Here is a 19,565-nt window from a genome sequence, read left to right as displayed (position 1 = left end):
ACGTTATTATTCCGTCTCTGGGGGGACGCAGCCTGGGACAGAATATACTGCTCCTCTGCGGGGGGGAAACAGGGACACGTTATTATTCCGTCTCTGGGGCCGGGGGGACACAGCCTGGGACAGAATATACTGCTCCTCTGCGGGGGGGGGGAAACAGGGACACGTTATTATTCCGTCTCTGGGGCCGAGGGGACGCAGCCTGGGACAGAATATACTGCTCCTCTGCGGGGGGGGGGAACAGGGACACGTTATTATTCCGTCTCTGGGGGGACGCAGCCTGGGACAGAATATACTGCTCCTCTGCGGGGGGGAAACAGGGACACGTTATTATTCCGTCTCTGGGGCCGGGGGGGACGCAGCCTGGGACAGAATATACTGCTCCTCTGCGGGGGGAAACAGGGACACGTTATTATTCCGTCTCTGGGGGGACGCAGCCTGGGACAGAATATACTGCTCCTCTGCGGGGGGGGGGGAAACAGGGACACGTTATTATTCCGTCTCTGGGGGGACGCAGCCTGGGACAGAATATACTGCTCCTCTGCGGGGGGGAAACAGGGGCACGTTATTATTCCGTCTCTGGGGCCGGGGGGACGCGGCCTGGGACAGAATATACTGCTCCTCTGCGGGGGGGAAACAGGGGCACGTTATTATTCCGTCTCTGGGGGGACGCAGCCTGGGACAGAATATACTGCTCCTCTGCGGGGGGGAAACAGGGACACGTTATTATTCCGTCTCTGGGGGGACGCAGCCTGGGACAGAATATACTGCTCCTCTGCGGGGGGGGAAACAGGGACACGTTATTATTCCGTCTCTGGGGGGACGCAGCCTGGGACAGAATATACTGCTCCTCTGCGGGGGGGGAACAGGGACACGTTATTATTCCGTCTCTGGGGGGACGCAGCCTGGGACAGAATATACTGCTCCTCTGCGGGGGGGGAACAGGGACACGTTATTATTCCGTCTCTGGGGGGACGCAGCCTGGGACAGAATATACTGCTCCTCTGCGGGGGGGAAACACGGACACGTTATTATTCCGTCTCTGGGGGGACGCGGCCTGGGACAGAATATACTGCTCCTCTGCGGGGGGGAAACAGGGACACGTTATTATTCCGTCTCTGGGGGGACGCAGCCTGGGACAGAATATACTGCTCCTCTGCGGGGGGGAAACAGGGACACGTTATTATTCCGTCTCTGGGGCCGGGGGGACGCAGCCTGGGACAGAATATACTGCTCCTCTGCGGGGGGGAAACAGGGACACGTTATTATTCCGTCTCTGGGGGGACGCAGCCTGGGACAGAATATACTGCTCCTCTGCGGGGGGGGGGAACAGGGACATGTTATTATTCCGTCTCTGGGGGGACGCAGCCTGGGACAGAATATACTGCTCCTCTGCGGGGGGGAAACAGGGACACGTTATTATTCCGTCTCTGGGGGGACGCAGCCTGGGACAGAATATACTGCTCCTCTGCGGGGGGGAAACAGGGACACGTTATTATTCCGTCTCTGGGGCCGGGGGGGACGCAGCCTGGGACAGAATATACTGCTCCTCTGCGGGGGGGAAACAGGGACACGTTATTATTCCGTCTCTGGGGGGACGCAGCCTGGGACAGAATATACTGCTTCTCTGCGGGGGGAAACAGGGACACGTTATTATTCCGTCTCTGGGGGGACGCAGCCTGGGACAGAATATACTGCTTCTCTGCGGGGGGGGAAACAGGGGCACGTTATTATTCCGTCTCTGGGGGGACGCAGCCTGGGACAGAATATACTGCTCCTCTGCGGGGGGGAAACAGGGACACGTTATTATTCCGTCTCTGGGGGGACGCAGCCTGGGACAGAATATACTGCTCCTCTGCGGGGGGGAAACAGGGACACGTTATTATTCCGTCTCTGGGGGGACGCGGCCTGGGACAGAATATACTGCTCCTCTGCGGGGGGGGGGGGCAAACAGGGACACGTTATTATTCCGTCTCTGGGGGGACGCAGCCTGGGACAGAATATACTGCTCCTCTGCGGGGGGGGGGAAAGAGGGACACGTTATTATTCCGTCTCTGGGGCCGGGGGGACGCAGCCTGGGACAGAATATACTGCTCCTCTGCGGGGGGGAACAGGGACACGTTATTATTCCGTCTCTGGGGGACGCAGCCTGGGACAGAATATACTGCTCCTTTGCGGGGGGGAAACAGGGACACGTTATTATTCCGTCTCTGGGGGGACGCAGCCTGGGACAGAATATACTGCTCCTCTGCGGGGGGGAAACAGGGACACGTTATTATTCCGTCTCTGGGGGGACGCAGCCTGGGACAGAATATACTGCTCCTCTGCGGGGGGGGGGGGGAAACAGGGACACGTTATTATTCCGTCTCTGGGGGGACGCAGCCTGGGACAGAATATACTGCTCCTCTGCGGGGGGGAAACAGGGACACGTTATTATTCCGTCTCTGGGGGGACGCAGCCTGGGACAGAATATACTGCTCCTTTGCGGGGGGGAAACAGGGACACGTTATTATTCCGTCTCTGGGGGGACGCAGCCTGGGACAGAATATACTGCTCCTCTGCGGGGGGGAAACAGGGACACGTTATTATTCCGTCTCTGGGCCGGGGGGACGCAGCCTGGGACAGAATATACTGCTCCTCTGCGGGGGGGAAACAGGGACACGTTATTATTCCGTCTCTGGGGGGACGCAGCCTGGGACAGAATATACTGCTCCTCTGCGGGGGGGAAACAGGGACACGTTATTATTCCGTCTCTGGGGCCAGGTGGACGGAGGTGACTCAATAATTCAAATCCCTCTGAAACCTTCCAACCTCCTTTTGGCCAAACGGCTCCAGTCAGTGAATGGTTAACGCGTGGAAGCCAAGAAGGATGCACATATATACTGTTCAGGCTGTGGGCCAGATCTGCGAAGCGGTCCTAAATTAGGAGGCATTTTACACCCTATTGACGTGCCGGCCAGAAGGAGCCGTAGGGAGCAGCGCGGCGCAGTAAATACGGCCCTATGTCCAGAGCGAATCTTCATTCGCAGGAGGGACGGTCGTATTAACCCATTCAACGCAAGATGGGCCGGAGAAATCTCTGAACAGACATTGAGAAGGATAACTAGATATGGGGAACCTTCCATGCCTTACCCCCGTCTCATTAGGGCCCTGACCCCGTGTCACACACTGTACCTGCTAAAATAAACTCCAGCTTCATGGCGTCAGGGACAGCGATTCTGTCAATGTACTGAGGGTCCAGGTACTTCACGAGATCCTCAACTAGAACACAGGAGCGGGAAATGAAAACATGTGGAGGGTCTATAACTTGAGGGAGGAGAAGCGCAGGGCGGGCACCGCAACACAGGGAGAGCAGCACAGGGAGAGCAGCACAGGGCAGGCGGCACAGGGCGGGGCAGCACAGGGGCAGGCACCACAGCAAAACCATTTGCTCCTGCATCCTTACTAGTGATTACAGATGTATGTGCAAAATGTACAATGCGTGTTTTAAAGGTGCAGCCCCACACAGGGCCAAAGCAAACTAGTGCCAGTGAAATCTAGCTGACTGATGCTTTTACTGTATAAACACACCCGAGCCCTGCAAGATCAGAACACACACACACACACACACACACACACACACACACACACACACACACACGAGTGCTACTACTGGATTGTCACCTAATGTATACAACACAAGACAGAAAGCCTCAGTGCTACATGCAATATGAAAAATGATAGTTAAATACTTATCTGTTTTTCTTTTCACAAGTGAGGGTCATTTGGTTACATTATTTGGCCAAAGCATTTTTAAGCCTCTAATCAGGTCAAGGTTTCCCTCTTATTAGGTCCTAACATTACCTACAAACATTCCCGTTACCTCTCTGATGGAAGAAGAAGTGTTAATAGACTCGGCATGCACAGGTGCATAACAAGAGCCGCTATTTACCGCCACCCTCGTTTTAAGCTCGACCAGCAAACCTCAGCATGATTACAGTCTTAGGCCCGGGCCATAGAGGGGTGGGGAGTTCCGAGCCGCGCTGACGCTCGCCTGCTGAAATCTGGGCGATTTCATGCCCATACAGGCGAGCCAGCGTCTGCGATCGGAGGCGGGGCAGTGACGTCGCTGGGCCAATCGCCCGCGACGCACTGACGTCGACGTCACGGCGCCGTGATGTTGACGCAGCTCCGCTCCCATTGGAGGTTTTCAGCCGACAGCGCGCTGAAAAACAGCTTGGCGCTCGGCTGAAAACTCCAGCGCCTCCGCACGCCTGCGGACGCTCGTGCGAGCCCCCTCTCAAGGCATCCTCATTGAGGATGCAGGGGCTCAGCGCTGAGCGTCCGCACGCCTCAGCACGGCCTGTCCGTCTATGGACTCGGCCTTACAAACGCTTTGGCCAAAGAACGTGACTAAATGACCCTTACTTAAAGCAGCTGTCCAAGCTGCCGGTTTTGTTCCCCCCCCCCCCCCTTTAATATGTGCATCAATACAATCCACACAAGGATAAGTAATTAGCTAAATCGGCTTGGGGGTTCACTAAATGGCCGTCACTGCAGCAGAAGAGGACCAAAGATGCAAAGTTCTGTGGGGAAGATCATGTGACCAGGCCGTCACTAGATATAATTGGTGCACTGCTAGAGAGAGGGCAGGGATCAAAAAGGGGTATATGCCTGAGCCTGTTTCAAAAAAAAAAAGGAAGGGGATGTGACTTTGTAAATGGTTCCTATAGAAACAAAGAATGCTTGTTACATTATAATACATTAAAAATGTCATTCACAGTGGTTTTTAGAAAAAAAAATGCTAGAAGTATTTTCTCACAGTACAGAACTGATTTTGTTAATAAAAAACACACCACGTGTAGGATATTGCTTAGTCTGCAGCTTTAAGAGAAGAAAAATAGATAAGTATTTAACTATATACATTTTTCACATTGGATGTAGCACGGAGGCATTCTGCCTTTGGTTGTATAAACGTTTGCGTACAAGTCATGGGTTTTTATGAGACGACTCGCTGTTTTTAGCAAAGACGAGCTCCGAAGAAGGTCTCAGTGACATGAAAACCACCCGGTACAATAACGGTTATTGCCCCCACTTTACAGGAACGTACAAGCCGCCTCATTAAACGGGTCACGTCCATTCTGCGGTTCCTGGCTTCTAAACACCTCCTACAGCAAAGACAGGTATACAGGGATATATACGCCGAATCAGTGACCACACAGGGAGAAATCACACCACCACTACAGAGGGCAGGGGGGTTTTGTTTCCCTTACGAGACATATTTGGCAAATGTTTCACTGTTTTTTTTTTAATTTACTGTCCTCTGAATTAATATCACTATACATACAGGACGAGCATGTTAACAATGGACACATTAGCTTTTTCAACCCAACGTACTTTGTTACCAAGTTACTTCCTCGGAATAGGCCATGTGTGCACTGAGAACTTTATCTAAGCATGGCTCGCAATAACGTGGACACACCACACACCACACACCACACCACACACCACACCTACTTTTCTTATACAATGTCTTTACTCTCTCCCGCTTGCCTGCGATGTTCCCTAAGGCAACCTGGACTTTTATCAAGCCATCTGCAACCTGGAAAACAAAGATAGAGCGCCTTGTTCTTATTTGTAGAATCAATGGGGGTTTCCGTGCGGCAGCTCCGAACCCCACGTTATAACACAGGGCCCCAAGTGTGACTGTCCTTCTGAGAGATCACTTGAGCTAAGGAGTATAAAAGCATTATGGAGTATTGGGTTACAGGCTTCGTGCAGCAACATACACTGTAGCTGAGAAACAAGAAAAAGGCATCACAGGGGAGAGAGAGAAGAGAGAGAAAAGAGAGAAGAGAAAAGAGAGAGTGAGAGAATAAAGGATGTGCATCGTCTTCTTTTGTATAACCCGACTGGTCTGCTATAGAGAGAGTGAGAAGATCGGTAAAATCGCCTAATATTGTTATTTTAAACAGTAGATTCGGCCCTTTTGGACTCCGGTGTAATGCCCTCTTCATTAATCAGAATGCTCTTTAATTATCAGCATCATCATCAATTTAAAAGGCACCAAGTTCAATAATGTTCAAAGGAAATAAAATATTATCTAGTTAATAAATATATGATAGAGGTCACTTATTACCCCAGCTAAGCACAGCTCCCTATAATGCTGTGTCAGTGAGCATCCCGACTCATCATGCGGCATCAATGACCAAGACAAATCAGATTGGCCCCATTTGTTTCTCTAGTTCATAGGAAATAAATCTTTTTTTTTTTTTTTTAATGTAGTCCAAAGAGCATTGTCACCGTGTTTAAAACAGTGTTTCCCCCCCTAATTCGGCACCGTTCGGTTACTTTTTCTAAAGCCATTTCAGCCACTGCATATAACAGCTAATCTGGTCAATATGTCTCTGAAAACCTTCTGACAACATGTCAGTGAGTTATGTAGAACGATTTACATATTATATGTATATATATTGTATACATGTTAGCCTGCTAGCAGCATATGAACGGTCTTCGCATAAACAGGTCACGCTGCCATTAGATGACGGCATTGTGTACAGAAATCTCACAACCAGCCTCCCACTATATAAACTAAATATACGTTGATGGTGTATACATCTCACACCCTGCTGTCCCCAGTCATCATTATGCGATACACATGCAAACACCTCAACCCCCACAGTATGTAAATATATCATGTGTTTATATCCCCCTGATCTACCCCCCTCACCCTGATCTACCAGAGGCCAGGGGGGACGTCACGTTTGTGCGTGTATATATACACACACACACACACATACACATATATATATATATACATATATATATATATATATATACACACATATATATATATATATATATATATATATATACATACACACACACACACACACACACACACACACACACACACATATATATATATATATATATATATACACACACACACACACACACACACACACACACACACACACACATATATATATATATATATATACACACACACACACACACACACACACACACACACACACACACACACACACTTCTAACCCTGATTACATATACAGCCAATGTATACACTTATCCTTGTGACGCCGCTCCCTGTAGGTTTATAAGAAACAACAGCTGATCATCTCCCCCTCACCCTGATCTCCCCCTCTTCACCCTTATGTCCCCCTCACCCTGTTCTCCCCCTCTTCACCCTGATCTCCCCCTCTTCACCCTTATGTCCCCCTCACCCTGATCTCCCCCCGGTTCTCCCCCCACAGCCGCCTCTCCAGCTCCTGGACCCGGCTCTGCATCTCCTCCATCTCAGCACCTGCCTCAACGAACAGCCGCTTCCGGGCACGCACCGGAAGCGCGTCACATCCCCGCGACGCCGTACGTCACCAGCACCGGGCCGGAAGCAGCGGGGGACAAGCACGTTTTCCAATGCACGGGGATCAGTTATTACATAAGTGTTCCATTCTCTTACCCTGCTCCCGTCATAGGGGATATCCCCCAATATCCAGTCCGTGTAATATCCCCCCCCCACACACACGCTATACACACACTCACACGCTATACACACTCTCACACGCTATACACACTCTCACACGCTATACACACACACACGCTATACACTCACACGCTATACACTCACACACGCTATACACTCACACGCTATACACTCACACACGCTATACACTCACACACGCTATACACTCACACACGCTATACACTCACACACTATACACTCACACACAATCACACACTATACACTCATACAATCACACACACACACACACTATACACGCACGCACGCAATTCACACTCTCGCTATACACACGCTATACACTCTCACACGCTATACACTCACACACTATACACTCTCACACGCTATACACTCTCACACGCTATACACTCTCACACGCTATACACTCACACGCTATACACTCACACGCTATACACTCTCACACGCTATACACTCACACGCTATACACTCTCACACGCTATACACTCTCACACGCTATACACTCACACGCTATACACTCTCACACGCTATACACTCTCACACGCTATACACACTCACGCTATACACTCTCACGCTATACACTCTCACGCTATACACACTCATGCTATACACATTCTCATGCTATACACTCACACGCTATACACGCTATACACTCTCACGCGCTATACACTCTCACGCGCTATACACTCTCACGCGCTATACACTCTCACGCGCTATACACTCTCACGCGCTATACACTCTCACGCGCTATACACTCTCACGCGCTATACTCTCACGCGCTATACACTCTCGCGCTATACACTCTCGCGCTATACACTCTCGCGCTATACACACTCGCGCTATACACACTCGCGCTATACACACTCGCGCTATACACTCTCACGCTATACACTCTCACGCTATACACTCTCACGCTATACACTCTCACGCTATACACTCTCACGCTATACACTCACACGCTATACACTCTCACACGCTATACACTCTCACACGCTATACACTCTCACACGCTATACACTCTCACACGCTATACACTCTCACACGCTATACACTCTCACACGCTATACACTCTCACACGCTATACACATTCTCACGCTATACACCCCTGTCCTGTGTGGCACGCGGCCGCTTGTCTCTGTGTGTCCATTTTCTCCTTTAACTCATGTTATCGTGATTCACGCTCCTAATCTAGTCCACAGACTTTGCTCCAGGGCTCATTTCCTCATCTTTATCCCCACGGATCCCCCCATCCATCCGATCACGGATCCCCCCATCCCTCCGATCACGGATCCCTCCCATCCATCCGATCACGGATCACCCCATCCCTCCGATCACGGATCCCTCCCATCCATCCGATCACGGATTCCCCCATCCATCCGATCACGGATTCCCCCGTCCCTCTGATCACGGATCCCCCCCGTCCCTCTGATCACGGATCCCCCCCATCCCTCTGATCACGGATCCCCCCCATCCCTCTGATCACGGATCCCCCCCCCATCCCTCTGATCACGGATCCCCCCCATCCTTCTGATCACGGATCCCCCCATCCCTCTGATCACAGATCCCTCCCATCCCTCTGATCACGGATCCCTCCCATCCCTCTGATCACGGATCCCCCCCATCCATCCGATCACGGATCCCCCCATCCATCCGATCACGGATCCCTCCCATCCATCTGATCACGGATCCCTCCCATCCATCCGATCACGGATCCCCCCCCATCCATCCGATCACGGCTCCCCCCATCCATCCGATCACGGCTCCCCCCATCCATCCGATCACGGATCCCCCCATCCATCCGATCACGGATCCCCCCCATCCATCCGATCACGGATCCCTCCCATCCATCCGATCAAGGATCCCTCCCATCCATCCGATCACGGATCCCTCCCATCCATCCAATCACGGATCCCCCCCATCCATCCGATCACGGATCCCTCCCATCCATCCGATCACGGATCCCTCCCATCCATCCGATCACGGATCCTATCCATCCGATTACGGATCCCATCCATCCGATTACGGATCCCATCCATCCGATCACGGATCCCATCCATCCGATTACGGATCCCATCCATCCGATCACGGATCCCATCCATCCGATCACGGATCCCACGCATCCGATCACGGATCCCACGCATCCGATCACGGATCCCACCCATCCGATCACGGATCCCACCCATCCGATCACGGATCCCACCCATCCATCCGATCACGGATCCCACCCATCCATCCGATCACGGATCCCCCCCATCCATCCGATCACGGATCCCCCCATCCATCTGATCACGGATCCCCCCCATCCACGTGATCACGGATCGATCCCCCCCATTCATCCGATCACGGATCGATCCCCCCCATTCATCCGATCACGGATCGATCCCCCCCATTAATCTGATCACGGATCCACCCCATTAATCTGATCACGGATCCACCCCATTCATCTGATCACGGATCCACCCCATTCATCTGATCACGGATCCACCCCATCCATCCGATCACGGATCCCCCCCATCCACCCGATCACGGATTCCCCATCCATCCGATCACGGATCCCCCCCATCCATCCGATCACGGATCGATCCCCCCATCCATCCGATCACGGATCGATCCCCCCCATCCATCCGGTCACGGATCGATCCTCCCCATCCATCCGATCACGGATCACTCCCCATCCATCCGATCACGGATCCCCCCCCATCCATCCGATCACGGATCCCCCCCCCCATCCATCCGATCACGGACCCCCCCCCATCCATCCGATCACGGATCCCCCCCATCCATCCGATCACGGATTGATCCCCCACATTCATCCGATCACGGATCGATCCCCCCCATTAATCTGATCACGGATCCACCCCATTCATCTGATCACGGATCCACCCCCCATCCATCCGATCACGGATCCCATCCATCCGATCACGGATCCCATCCATCCGATCACGGATCCCCCCCCCATCCGATCACGGATCGATCCTCCCCATCCATCCGATCACGGATCGATCCCCCCCATCCATCCAATCACGGATCGATCCCACCCATCCATCTGATCACGGATCCACCCCATTCATCTGATCACGGATCCACCCATTCAGCTGATCACGAATCCCCCCCATTCATCTGATCAAGGATCCCCCCCCACCCATCCGATCACGGAACCCCCCCATCCATCTGATCACGGACCCCCCCATCCATCTGATCACGGATCCCCCCCACCCATCCGATCACGGATCCCCCCATCCATCTGATCACGGATCCCCCCCACCCATCCGATCACGGATCCCCCCCATCCATCTGATCACGGATCCCCCTCATCCATCTGATCTTATTCCATGTCATCACTACTGGTGAGATTATACTACATTTAGCTGCCACTGTCTGTCACTCAACCCACCCACTAGTGTCAGGACACTGATCCTATTTAACTTGAGCGGTATGAGTGCAGCTACTGGGACTTCCCTGTCGTCTCCCAATCCCAGCGGTGCGCCTGTTGACGGGACCTCCCTCTCTTTTCCTTGTTAGCTATTTTTCCCTAGTGCACCTACCAGCTATACACATACTCTCTGGTAGATCGGGTACTTCTGTTCCTTTTTGGTGTGAACCCAGGGTGCTAACTTATCTACCAATACACTTCATTCTGTTACATTGGTCTGTACTATGAAGTCTGAGCTTATATCTATTGTCAAGATAACAAATGACAACCTGGCGTAGACGTTTACAAACAAAAATTGCTTTAACATTTTGTGAAATGGTACAGGCCTGATCCTTTAGCAGCCCTAAGGTCTACTAGGCTAAGTGATGAGAGTGGAGTCCTTCCTTTCAGATGTTTTGAGTGGTAAATGGACTCAGTTCCCAAGATTGGTGAAGAAAAACAGGAGGAGTTTTTTTTTCCTTTTTTGCTGCAGACTGTTATCCTGTGGTGTATGATAAAAACCATAGACAAAACATTGCGCAGTATTGTTTCATCAAATGAATTCCCCCATATACAGCTTCAACCTGTGCCTACTTACTAGATGTTGAAGCTGTATATGGGGGAATTCATTTGATAAAACAATACTGCGCAATGTTTTGTCTATGGTTTTTATCATACACCACAGGATAACATTCAATGTGCACAGCACTGTTTATATAGGTCTAGCGCTGAATTTAGTTATTTTGTTTTTGTCTACTAGGCTAAGGCTTAATTTAGACTTCACACTTATTACCTGCTCCTTGCATGCAAAAGAGACTAGTAAGGCACTTCATGACCTTATCTTACTACTGTAGCTGCCATAGCATACAAAGGGTTACCACTCCATTGGTAGAGCTAACCCAGCACCCCGAGTCACCAACAGGGCTGCCACCTTCAACTGATGGCCAACCCGGAGAAAATAAAAATTTCCCTTGTCGGCGTGCTGCGGCGGCGGCGGCGTCTCCCAGCATCCTGCAGCCACTCCCCCTCCAATTGCAGTGAACACGGCTGTGCGTTGTCAAATGACGCTGTGTTGCCATTGTAACGGGGCGCTGCGCGGCATATTTTGACGCCGCGCAGCCCTGGTCACTGCGGTTGGATGAGGAATTGCACAAGAATGCCGGAGACGCCGCAGCACGCCGCACCCCGCCACCACTCGGAGATTGACGGGCTAAACCCGTAGCCCGGAGGTAAGTACCCGAAACCCGGAGTCTCCGGGTGAAACCCAAATACAGCATATCAGCACAAACGCCTCATACCAACTGTCAAATATATATAGAATTCGGGGGTATCCAATTCTTCAAATGACCGAAGATATGACCTCTTACATTCTCAGAAATAATGAGCAAACGTGTAAGGCCTTATAATCCCAGTTGCCCATATCTCCCAGCAGTTCAATCAAAAAATAATACTCAGAAACTCTACAACTCTCTAAGAGGGGTGCTAATCTTGTAGAAAAGGGATCAAGTCAATTTCCTCATTGCGGCCCATGGGTATCGGACTTTTCATTTGGTAAACCCAGAATGTCTCTCTTTTCGAGAGTCTCCTAAGTCTGCCCCCCCCCCCCCTCTCCCCCATAGTAACATGCTCTATTGCCTTAACTTTAAGTCCAACAGAACTACAGTTATGGTGGGTAGAGAAATGTCGGGACACGCTATGCAAAGGAAACCCTATTTTGATGTTTCTTATGTGTAATCTGACTTTAAAAGCCCTCTTAGTTCTGCCTACATGTTGGGTGCCACAAGGGCACTCCAATAAAGGGACCACATACGCGGTGAAACCGTTAATAAACTGCTTAATAATGTACTTTTGCCCAGTGGCCTTAGAGACAAATGACTTGTTATCCCTATCTACAAAGTAATGCATCTTCCACATGGGTAACAGCCCGTAAGTTTCTCTCCCATCCAATGGCCTCCATTGGAACACACGTTAGGTGGTGTATCCTTGATCATACTCTGAGCGATAACATTTTTTTATATTGCATGCTCTTCTATACAGTGTATTAACATTCAGAACAGCTGAGAGAGATGGGCTCAAAATGGGATCACACTGAAACTCCCCAGTGTTTACTTATAATTTTCTTTATGATAGCGGCTGCATTATTGAGTGTAGTAATGAAGGGAATCTTACGTTCTTTATCAGCTTATGAAACCATTTTCCTTCCCTTTTAAAGAGGCAATCCATGGCAGTGGATTCTTCTGCGATGTAAAAAAATATATATATATATGGTTCAAGCAGGGGGTCTCCGGAGCTGAACCCCGCTAATTTTAGCTACGGGACCCCCTACTTCTGGATATACCTGTGAATAAAGTGCTGGTAGCTGCTCCACTCGGCTGGCAGGGTTCACAATATGTCTGCTCTTCAGGTATTTCCCGGCCTGCGGGCCAATGGGAAGCCATAACCAGAGAGCTGAGACAGAGCAGCTACCAGCACCTACTTCTGAGGTAAGTATCTCCGGAATCAGGGGGTCATCAGAGCTGAAATTAACGGGGTGCAGCTCCAAAGCCCCCTTGCTTCAATTCTATGTTTTGGTTTTTTTAATCGCCATCTTAGATTTCTCCTTTAAATGTTGGTTTCAATAGATCAGATCTTATCTTTTGGTTAGCTTTGGATATATCCCTGTCTAAATCTTCCTTTTTGTAACGATTCTCAATAAATTTCATATGCATGTCTTCTGTTTGGGTGACATAATCAGAGTCTCTACTACAGTTTCTGCGAACTCTTTGAAACTGTCCTAAAGGTATATTCCTAACCCATCTCCTATAATCATTACTGGAGGCTGCCAGATAGTTACTCACATCTACCTTGGTGTTTGTTCTAGAATCAATAGTACCGCCTTTGTCAGTCTCCAAAAACAGGTCAAGGAACTCTGTGCTCCTGTCACTATTCTTGGAGGTAAAGATTAGGTTCCAGTCACTACCATTCAAATATTCCATGGAATCTTTAAAGGTTTCCTCCTCTCCATCCCACACTATAAAAATATTGTCGATTCATCTTTTCCAGGAGTCTATTTTCTCACTGAAGGGGCAATTTGTCCAAATAGGTTGTTCCTCCTAGTTACCCATAAACAAGTTTGTGTAGCTGGGGGCATATATTTTTTTACCTGTTGCTGTACCCTTAACATGTCAATAATATTGTTTCTGAAATAAAAAAATAATTGTAAGTATGAACTTGATCTCATCTAGAATAAACTGTCTATGGATATCAGATAGCCCAGAGTCACAAGAAAACTTTCCATCACTTTTAGGTCTCTCTAGTGATGGATACTAGTATATAGAGACTGGACATCACAGGTTGTTCAAATATAACCCGGGTGCCAGTTTATCTCGTCAATATAATTCAAAACATGTATCCTTAGTATGGGATTTTAAATCGCCTACATATTTTTGCAGAAATAACTCTATGTAGTCTGATAAATTAGCAGTTAGAAAATTGATTCCTGAGATTATCAGGTATCCTGGAGGATCCACACGTGTTTTGTGGCTCTTCAGCAGATGGTAAAATATTGGGATATTGAGGTTCTCACAAAGTAGATACTGATGTTCTTTTGGATTCAAAATATCCTTACTCAAGCCTAGATCTAATAGAGACTTAATTTCCCTCAAAAAAACCCTGAAAGTGGGGATAGTGTCACGAGTGTGATAGGAGGTTACATCTGACAATAATCTATTGGCCTCCTTCACATTCGGTTTTCTCCTGCACTACCATCCCTCGCTCTTTTTCTGCTTGTTTGATAACCAAATTATCTTGGTCCATAAATTCCTTAAGAAATGTCTGCTCTCCCTTTCTCTAACATGGTTATTCCCATAGTGTGTCTTTTTTGAACAAAGATTCTCAAAGTCCTTTTCCACTAGACTATGTCATGTGCTTACAAAACCCCCCTTAGATCCTGCTGGAAAGAAAGTGGATTTACCTTTAAGGGATGTGTGCTTATTGTCATTCTCCATAGTACCATAAGATAACGAGTCAATATTCCTACTATTGTCCATCCTCAAAAAATGAGGCTTGAGAGTTAAGGTCTATAAATAATTGGAACCCATTAGGGCCAAATGTGGGGGCAAAACTAAGGCCCTTAGAGAGCAATGTCGACTGTTCGCTGGTTAATTCTGTGTTGTAGAGGTTAAAGACCCCTCTTTTTATTGCCGTGATACCAACTGTGACTGCCTTTCCCTTCTTTTTGTGGGTAAGCCCTCTTCCTCTGTTTCCCTGTCTATATTTAAACCCCTTTTCCTGCTGAGTGGAGTTTCAACAGAAATGTCGTCCCTCGCTCTGAATCTCCCACCAACTGGAAACTTGTTTGTTAATGTATATTTTGGTAGGGGTCCTATGTTTATACAGTATGTTTAAGAATATATGCTCCATTTTTGTCAGCTCAGGTACAATGTGTATAGCTGTAGGGAAAAAGTATGGGAACTCTGTTTTAACACAGACCAGAAGTCACTTCTAATACAGTTGCTCCCTGCTGAGATCAAGCCCCATATATCCTGTTTGACCAGAATCCTGAAATATTCAAACTGTCCTATCAGCAATGTACGATAGCCACGGCAACTGGGGGTTAGCTGACAGAAAATAGCTTTGTTAAGGATAACTATAGCAACGATAGCTGGGCTGGGGGGTAACTGAAAGGAATATGGCATTGTTAAGGACAACTGACTTCTGTTAAGTGTACATGGCAACTTGGCAACCTGAATGAATTGTAACTATGTGACAACAACCCGAAAGGGCTATAAGAACTGATGCATGTGCCCATTAAAGCAGACCAGTGAGTGAGAACGATACAGACCAGTGAGTGAGAACGATACCTTGTGTCCGAATTATTCACTTGTCTCCAGGCGCCTGTCCAGCTATCCTGTCCAGCACATTGAACCTGAAAGGGACCTCCCGGGAGGCAGTCTAGTCCACAGGGTAGACCTGCTACCGTAGGCGGAAAGCAGACCATATTTTCATTGTTTTTCTTCCATGTTGGGTCTTAACCTTATTATCCTCTCTATTCCCTCTATTGTTATATTGTCTCTTGGGTATGTAGTGTGAGTGGTTTCTGTCTGTATCATGAGCATTCAGTAGGTATCTCCTCCAATTAATCTGCTCCTTATCTGTCCTATATTCACTATGTTCATTGTCAAACTGCATAGAATGTCTTTTAAAGTCATCGTTAGATAAGGGACCGTCCCTCTGATAGTGAGGTCTAGGTCTCTCGTAGGCGAGTTGATTCTTCGTAGCACTGTAACATTTGTTGAAATAGTTCAAATAAGTAGGATTATTCCTCCTGGTCTTATAGGGATAGCGGTTAGATACCTCTCTATTCTGTCGTCGTGGGTAGCCAACAGGTCCAGTCTTTCTGCCTATTCTCTTTGTAATCCTTTAAGCCCATCTGAAAAACATTCTGTTTATAAAGTACAGCCTCTTTCTCAATTGTATCCAATCTGGATACACATTGTCCCTCTAATCTGGAGACATCCTCCATTTGTGAAAATGGCTCTGGACTATTCCGAACCTCCGTGATTTTTTTTCTATCAAATGTTTTGAGCATCCTCTTTCCACAATCATCAACCTGATCAAACTAAAGGAACATTCTTCAAGAGTCTGATCCGAGTCCTTAACAAAGTGGTTATTTTGTGCCCCAAATGTGGACTGTTTTAAGATCTTTACGCCTCACTATGTCCCACCAACATTTGGTCTCTGCAATCAAGTGTTTCTCTGATTCCCTAAACGGATCATCCAGATTCTCTCCGGAAAATACGTCACAAATCGAATCCTGTTCAGCATTAAAGGTTTTTTCCCACCTCTAGTTTCCTACTTTGTCTGCCTTGTAAACAACTAAAAGCCATAATAAAATTCAAATAGCGGCACATGAGAAAATGAGCTAATAGAGAGACTGACAGGAAATCTCAGTGCGCTAGGTGACGTATGTTAATCAATAAACTTATAAAAATTAAAAACTATTACCGTGACATTAATACAGTGCATTAAGTGCTACTAAACTAGAGAAAACAATGTCTAGACCTTAAGTATCTATAATAAACCCACAAAAGAGTTTCCATATACTCACAAAAAAAGGAAAAGAAGATATAGTCGTTGTAGGAAAGAAATGTCCAAACCAAGTCCAATTGTGTAACAGTCATATTGCTAATCACATACACAGCAAGTATATACTGCAGAGTTGTATTTGTATCACACAATTGTATATAATAATATATAATTTATTTCAGGCAAATCTTTATTCGGTCTTGTTCCTTAAAATGGCAAACACACCGGCGCATGCGTGATGCGAGATCGCATGGACGCGCCCTAAACTTGCGCCGTACCCGGAAGACCCTCACGAGCAAATTAATGCTGTAATAGATTGCAACTTAACTTTTACAAAGTTGCAATTAGTATGTAACTATATGCAGTGGTGTGGGTGGATACACGTGATAATCGGTATTAACCCTATATTCATGCCAAAGGAAAGCTTTAGCATGTGCCACACGCATCATACATGCGTTCCACAGTGCAACCCTTACAGAACGTGCCGTATATAAAGTACGCAGGTAACTCCCTGGAACGCACAGTACAGTATGCGTTTCACATACAGTACGAATGTGGTTGAGAAGTCATTGTGAATGCAACATTGTAGTGAATTTTATTGTTGAAAAATGTTCTTTAGGACGAATCTGATGGTATTGTTGCTATACTGAATATACAGGACGAAGTAACAGATTTTTCTCCCTTCAGTAAAGTTGTATGAGCCCTATAACAGTTGTGTGAACCCCATAACAAATATAAATACAAATATTTGTGAGTAAAACCATAATAATAAGACAAAAAGCCTCAGTTCTACATCCAATATGGCAAATTATATACAGTAGTTAAGTGCTTCTCTGTTTTTCTTTTCATTAGTGAAAGTAATTTAGTTTAATTCTTTGGCATTTTAAGCTCGCAACCCCCGCCAAGGTATCCCCCCTTCTGCAAGTCCTAACTGTACCCACAAAAAGCTCTCCTAACCTCTCTAATAGAGGGAGAACTGTCTGACTGCTTATTCACAGGTGCACAACAACACCTGTACAGTACTTACTGTATGCCATTCTACAGCCTCACCGCGGCCAACAAACACAGATCTTCACTGCGCCATCTGGCGGACAGATACTGAAATAGCATTTCAAATAAAAACGCCTCATTTCGTAGGCTGCCCGAGTGGGATCTCGCACTGTGCCCTGTTACCGGGAACAGTAAGTCTGGCTACATCTGTAAACAATACACACTAATATAAATGACATATAACAGTAACAATAAAAAAATATTAAAATCCGCTGTGCTGCTGATCATTAAAAAAAAAAAAAAAAAGTTTCATCTTCACATAACTTTGCCACTTTTTTCAAGGAGAAGGACAGAAGCAATTAAAAAAGGTTTTCTGCCTCATCCCGACGCTGCCTATATAATCGTTTCAATGTGTCAGCTGGACTGATTGGTAACCGGGAAAACCTTACTGCAGCACGCTTTGTCCTTGGGACAAAACCCCCCCAACCCCCCCATCCAGGCTTCAAAGCCAAGAAGTCCCCATTCTCAATCCCAATAATGCGGCGTTCTGCAGCCGAGCGTTCTCCTGGTGCCTGGCCAATGAAACGGGGTCACTTGGATTGATTGCGCAGCGCGCGCTCTTCACAGAGGCCACTGTCTCTACAGTGCAAATCAGAATTGATTTCCCGGAGCCTGGCTTTTCTTCTCCTCTCCTTTTCTTTTGGATCTTCTTTACAAGCGAGGCTCGATTCCTTCTCATTAGCGGTCCCCATGCAAATGGCGCTTGGGCTTGTCAATACTTATAATTAATCCTGGAGGAAATATACCAATGTGTCGGGTGAAGTTTAATTGCAGTTAGATACATGGCACGCAGGGATCAATACTGGATGTTACACAAAGCGAGGTGGGTCAGTCAATGTTTCTCTCTTCTTATGAAGGTGCTAGGTGAAAAGGGCACAGAAGCCATCATTTTATTCCAGGTATTTGTTGCAGGGGCAGTATTATTGCGAGCTGTTTTAAAGCGGAAAACCAAGCGAGCTGTTTTTTATTTTATTTTTTACTTTATTTATTTTTTTTAACATTGGATTGAAGCTGGGGGTCTCCGTAGTTGAACCCCATTTATTTGAGCTCCGGGGATCCCCTGCTTCCCGAGATTCTTACCTCTGTAGGGGGTGCTGGTAGCCGCTCTGGGTGAGCTAGCTGGGGTTCATGTAATGGCGACGTTTCTAAGCTGCCGTGCCCTGCGGGTTAATATGAAGCTGTGATGTCATCCGGCGCGGCTTCCTATTGGTCCACGTGACGTGCGAGCTTTAAACGTTGCCGTGATACCGGCGCCCCCTTCGGAGGTAAGTGTTCCGGGAAGCAGGGGGTCCCCAGAGCGGAAATGAATGCATACTGCTATACTTCTGCACCTGTCTGCTGTCCGATCACCAAGTACTAGAAGTACCGATGCTGCTAGACCATTTATTTGCCATGTATTTTCCTGCCATCCATGGATAGTTATGTGACATTATATTGATGTGAAAACAAAAAAGACTTGCGCTCATATGTGGTCTGTGATCGAGTTAGTGACTTATAAATAAGATATACAATACAACCTTATTAGATGAGGTTTTGTGC

General features: G+C 47.8%; 1 protein-coding gene across 1 annotated transcript in view; it reads right to left on the bottom strand.

Moving 5' to 3' along the window:
- Positions 1 to 7,353, bottom strand: part of DCTN3 (dynactin subunit 3) — a 14,741-nt gene extending 7,388 nt beyond the window's left edge. Inside the window, exons 1-3 of the mRNA XM_075582332.1 lie at positions 7,224 to 7,353; positions 5,494 to 5,578; positions 3,172 to 3,258 (exon numbers count right to left, since the gene is read on the bottom strand). Of these exons, the coding sequence (XP_075438447.1) occupies positions 3,172 to 3,258; positions 5,494 to 5,578; positions 7,224 to 7,295 (244 nt within the window). The 5' untranslated portion in view covers positions 7,296 to 7,353. The remainder of the gene's footprint in view (positions 1 to 3,171; positions 3,259 to 5,493; positions 5,579 to 7,223) is intronic.
- Positions 7,354 to 19,565: the final 12,212 nt, after the last annotated feature.

The sequence above is a fragment of the Ascaphus truei genome, chromosome 1 (genome assembly GCF_040206685.1).
Source record: "Ascaphus truei isolate aAscTru1 chromosome 1, aAscTru1.hap1, whole genome shotgun sequence".
NCBI classification, from domain to species: domain Eukaryota; kingdom Metazoa; phylum Chordata; class Amphibia; order Anura; family Ascaphidae; genus Ascaphus; species Ascaphus truei.
The sequence above is the reverse complement of the archived record's forward strand: the minus strand, read 5'-3'. Positions and strand labels throughout refer to the sequence as shown.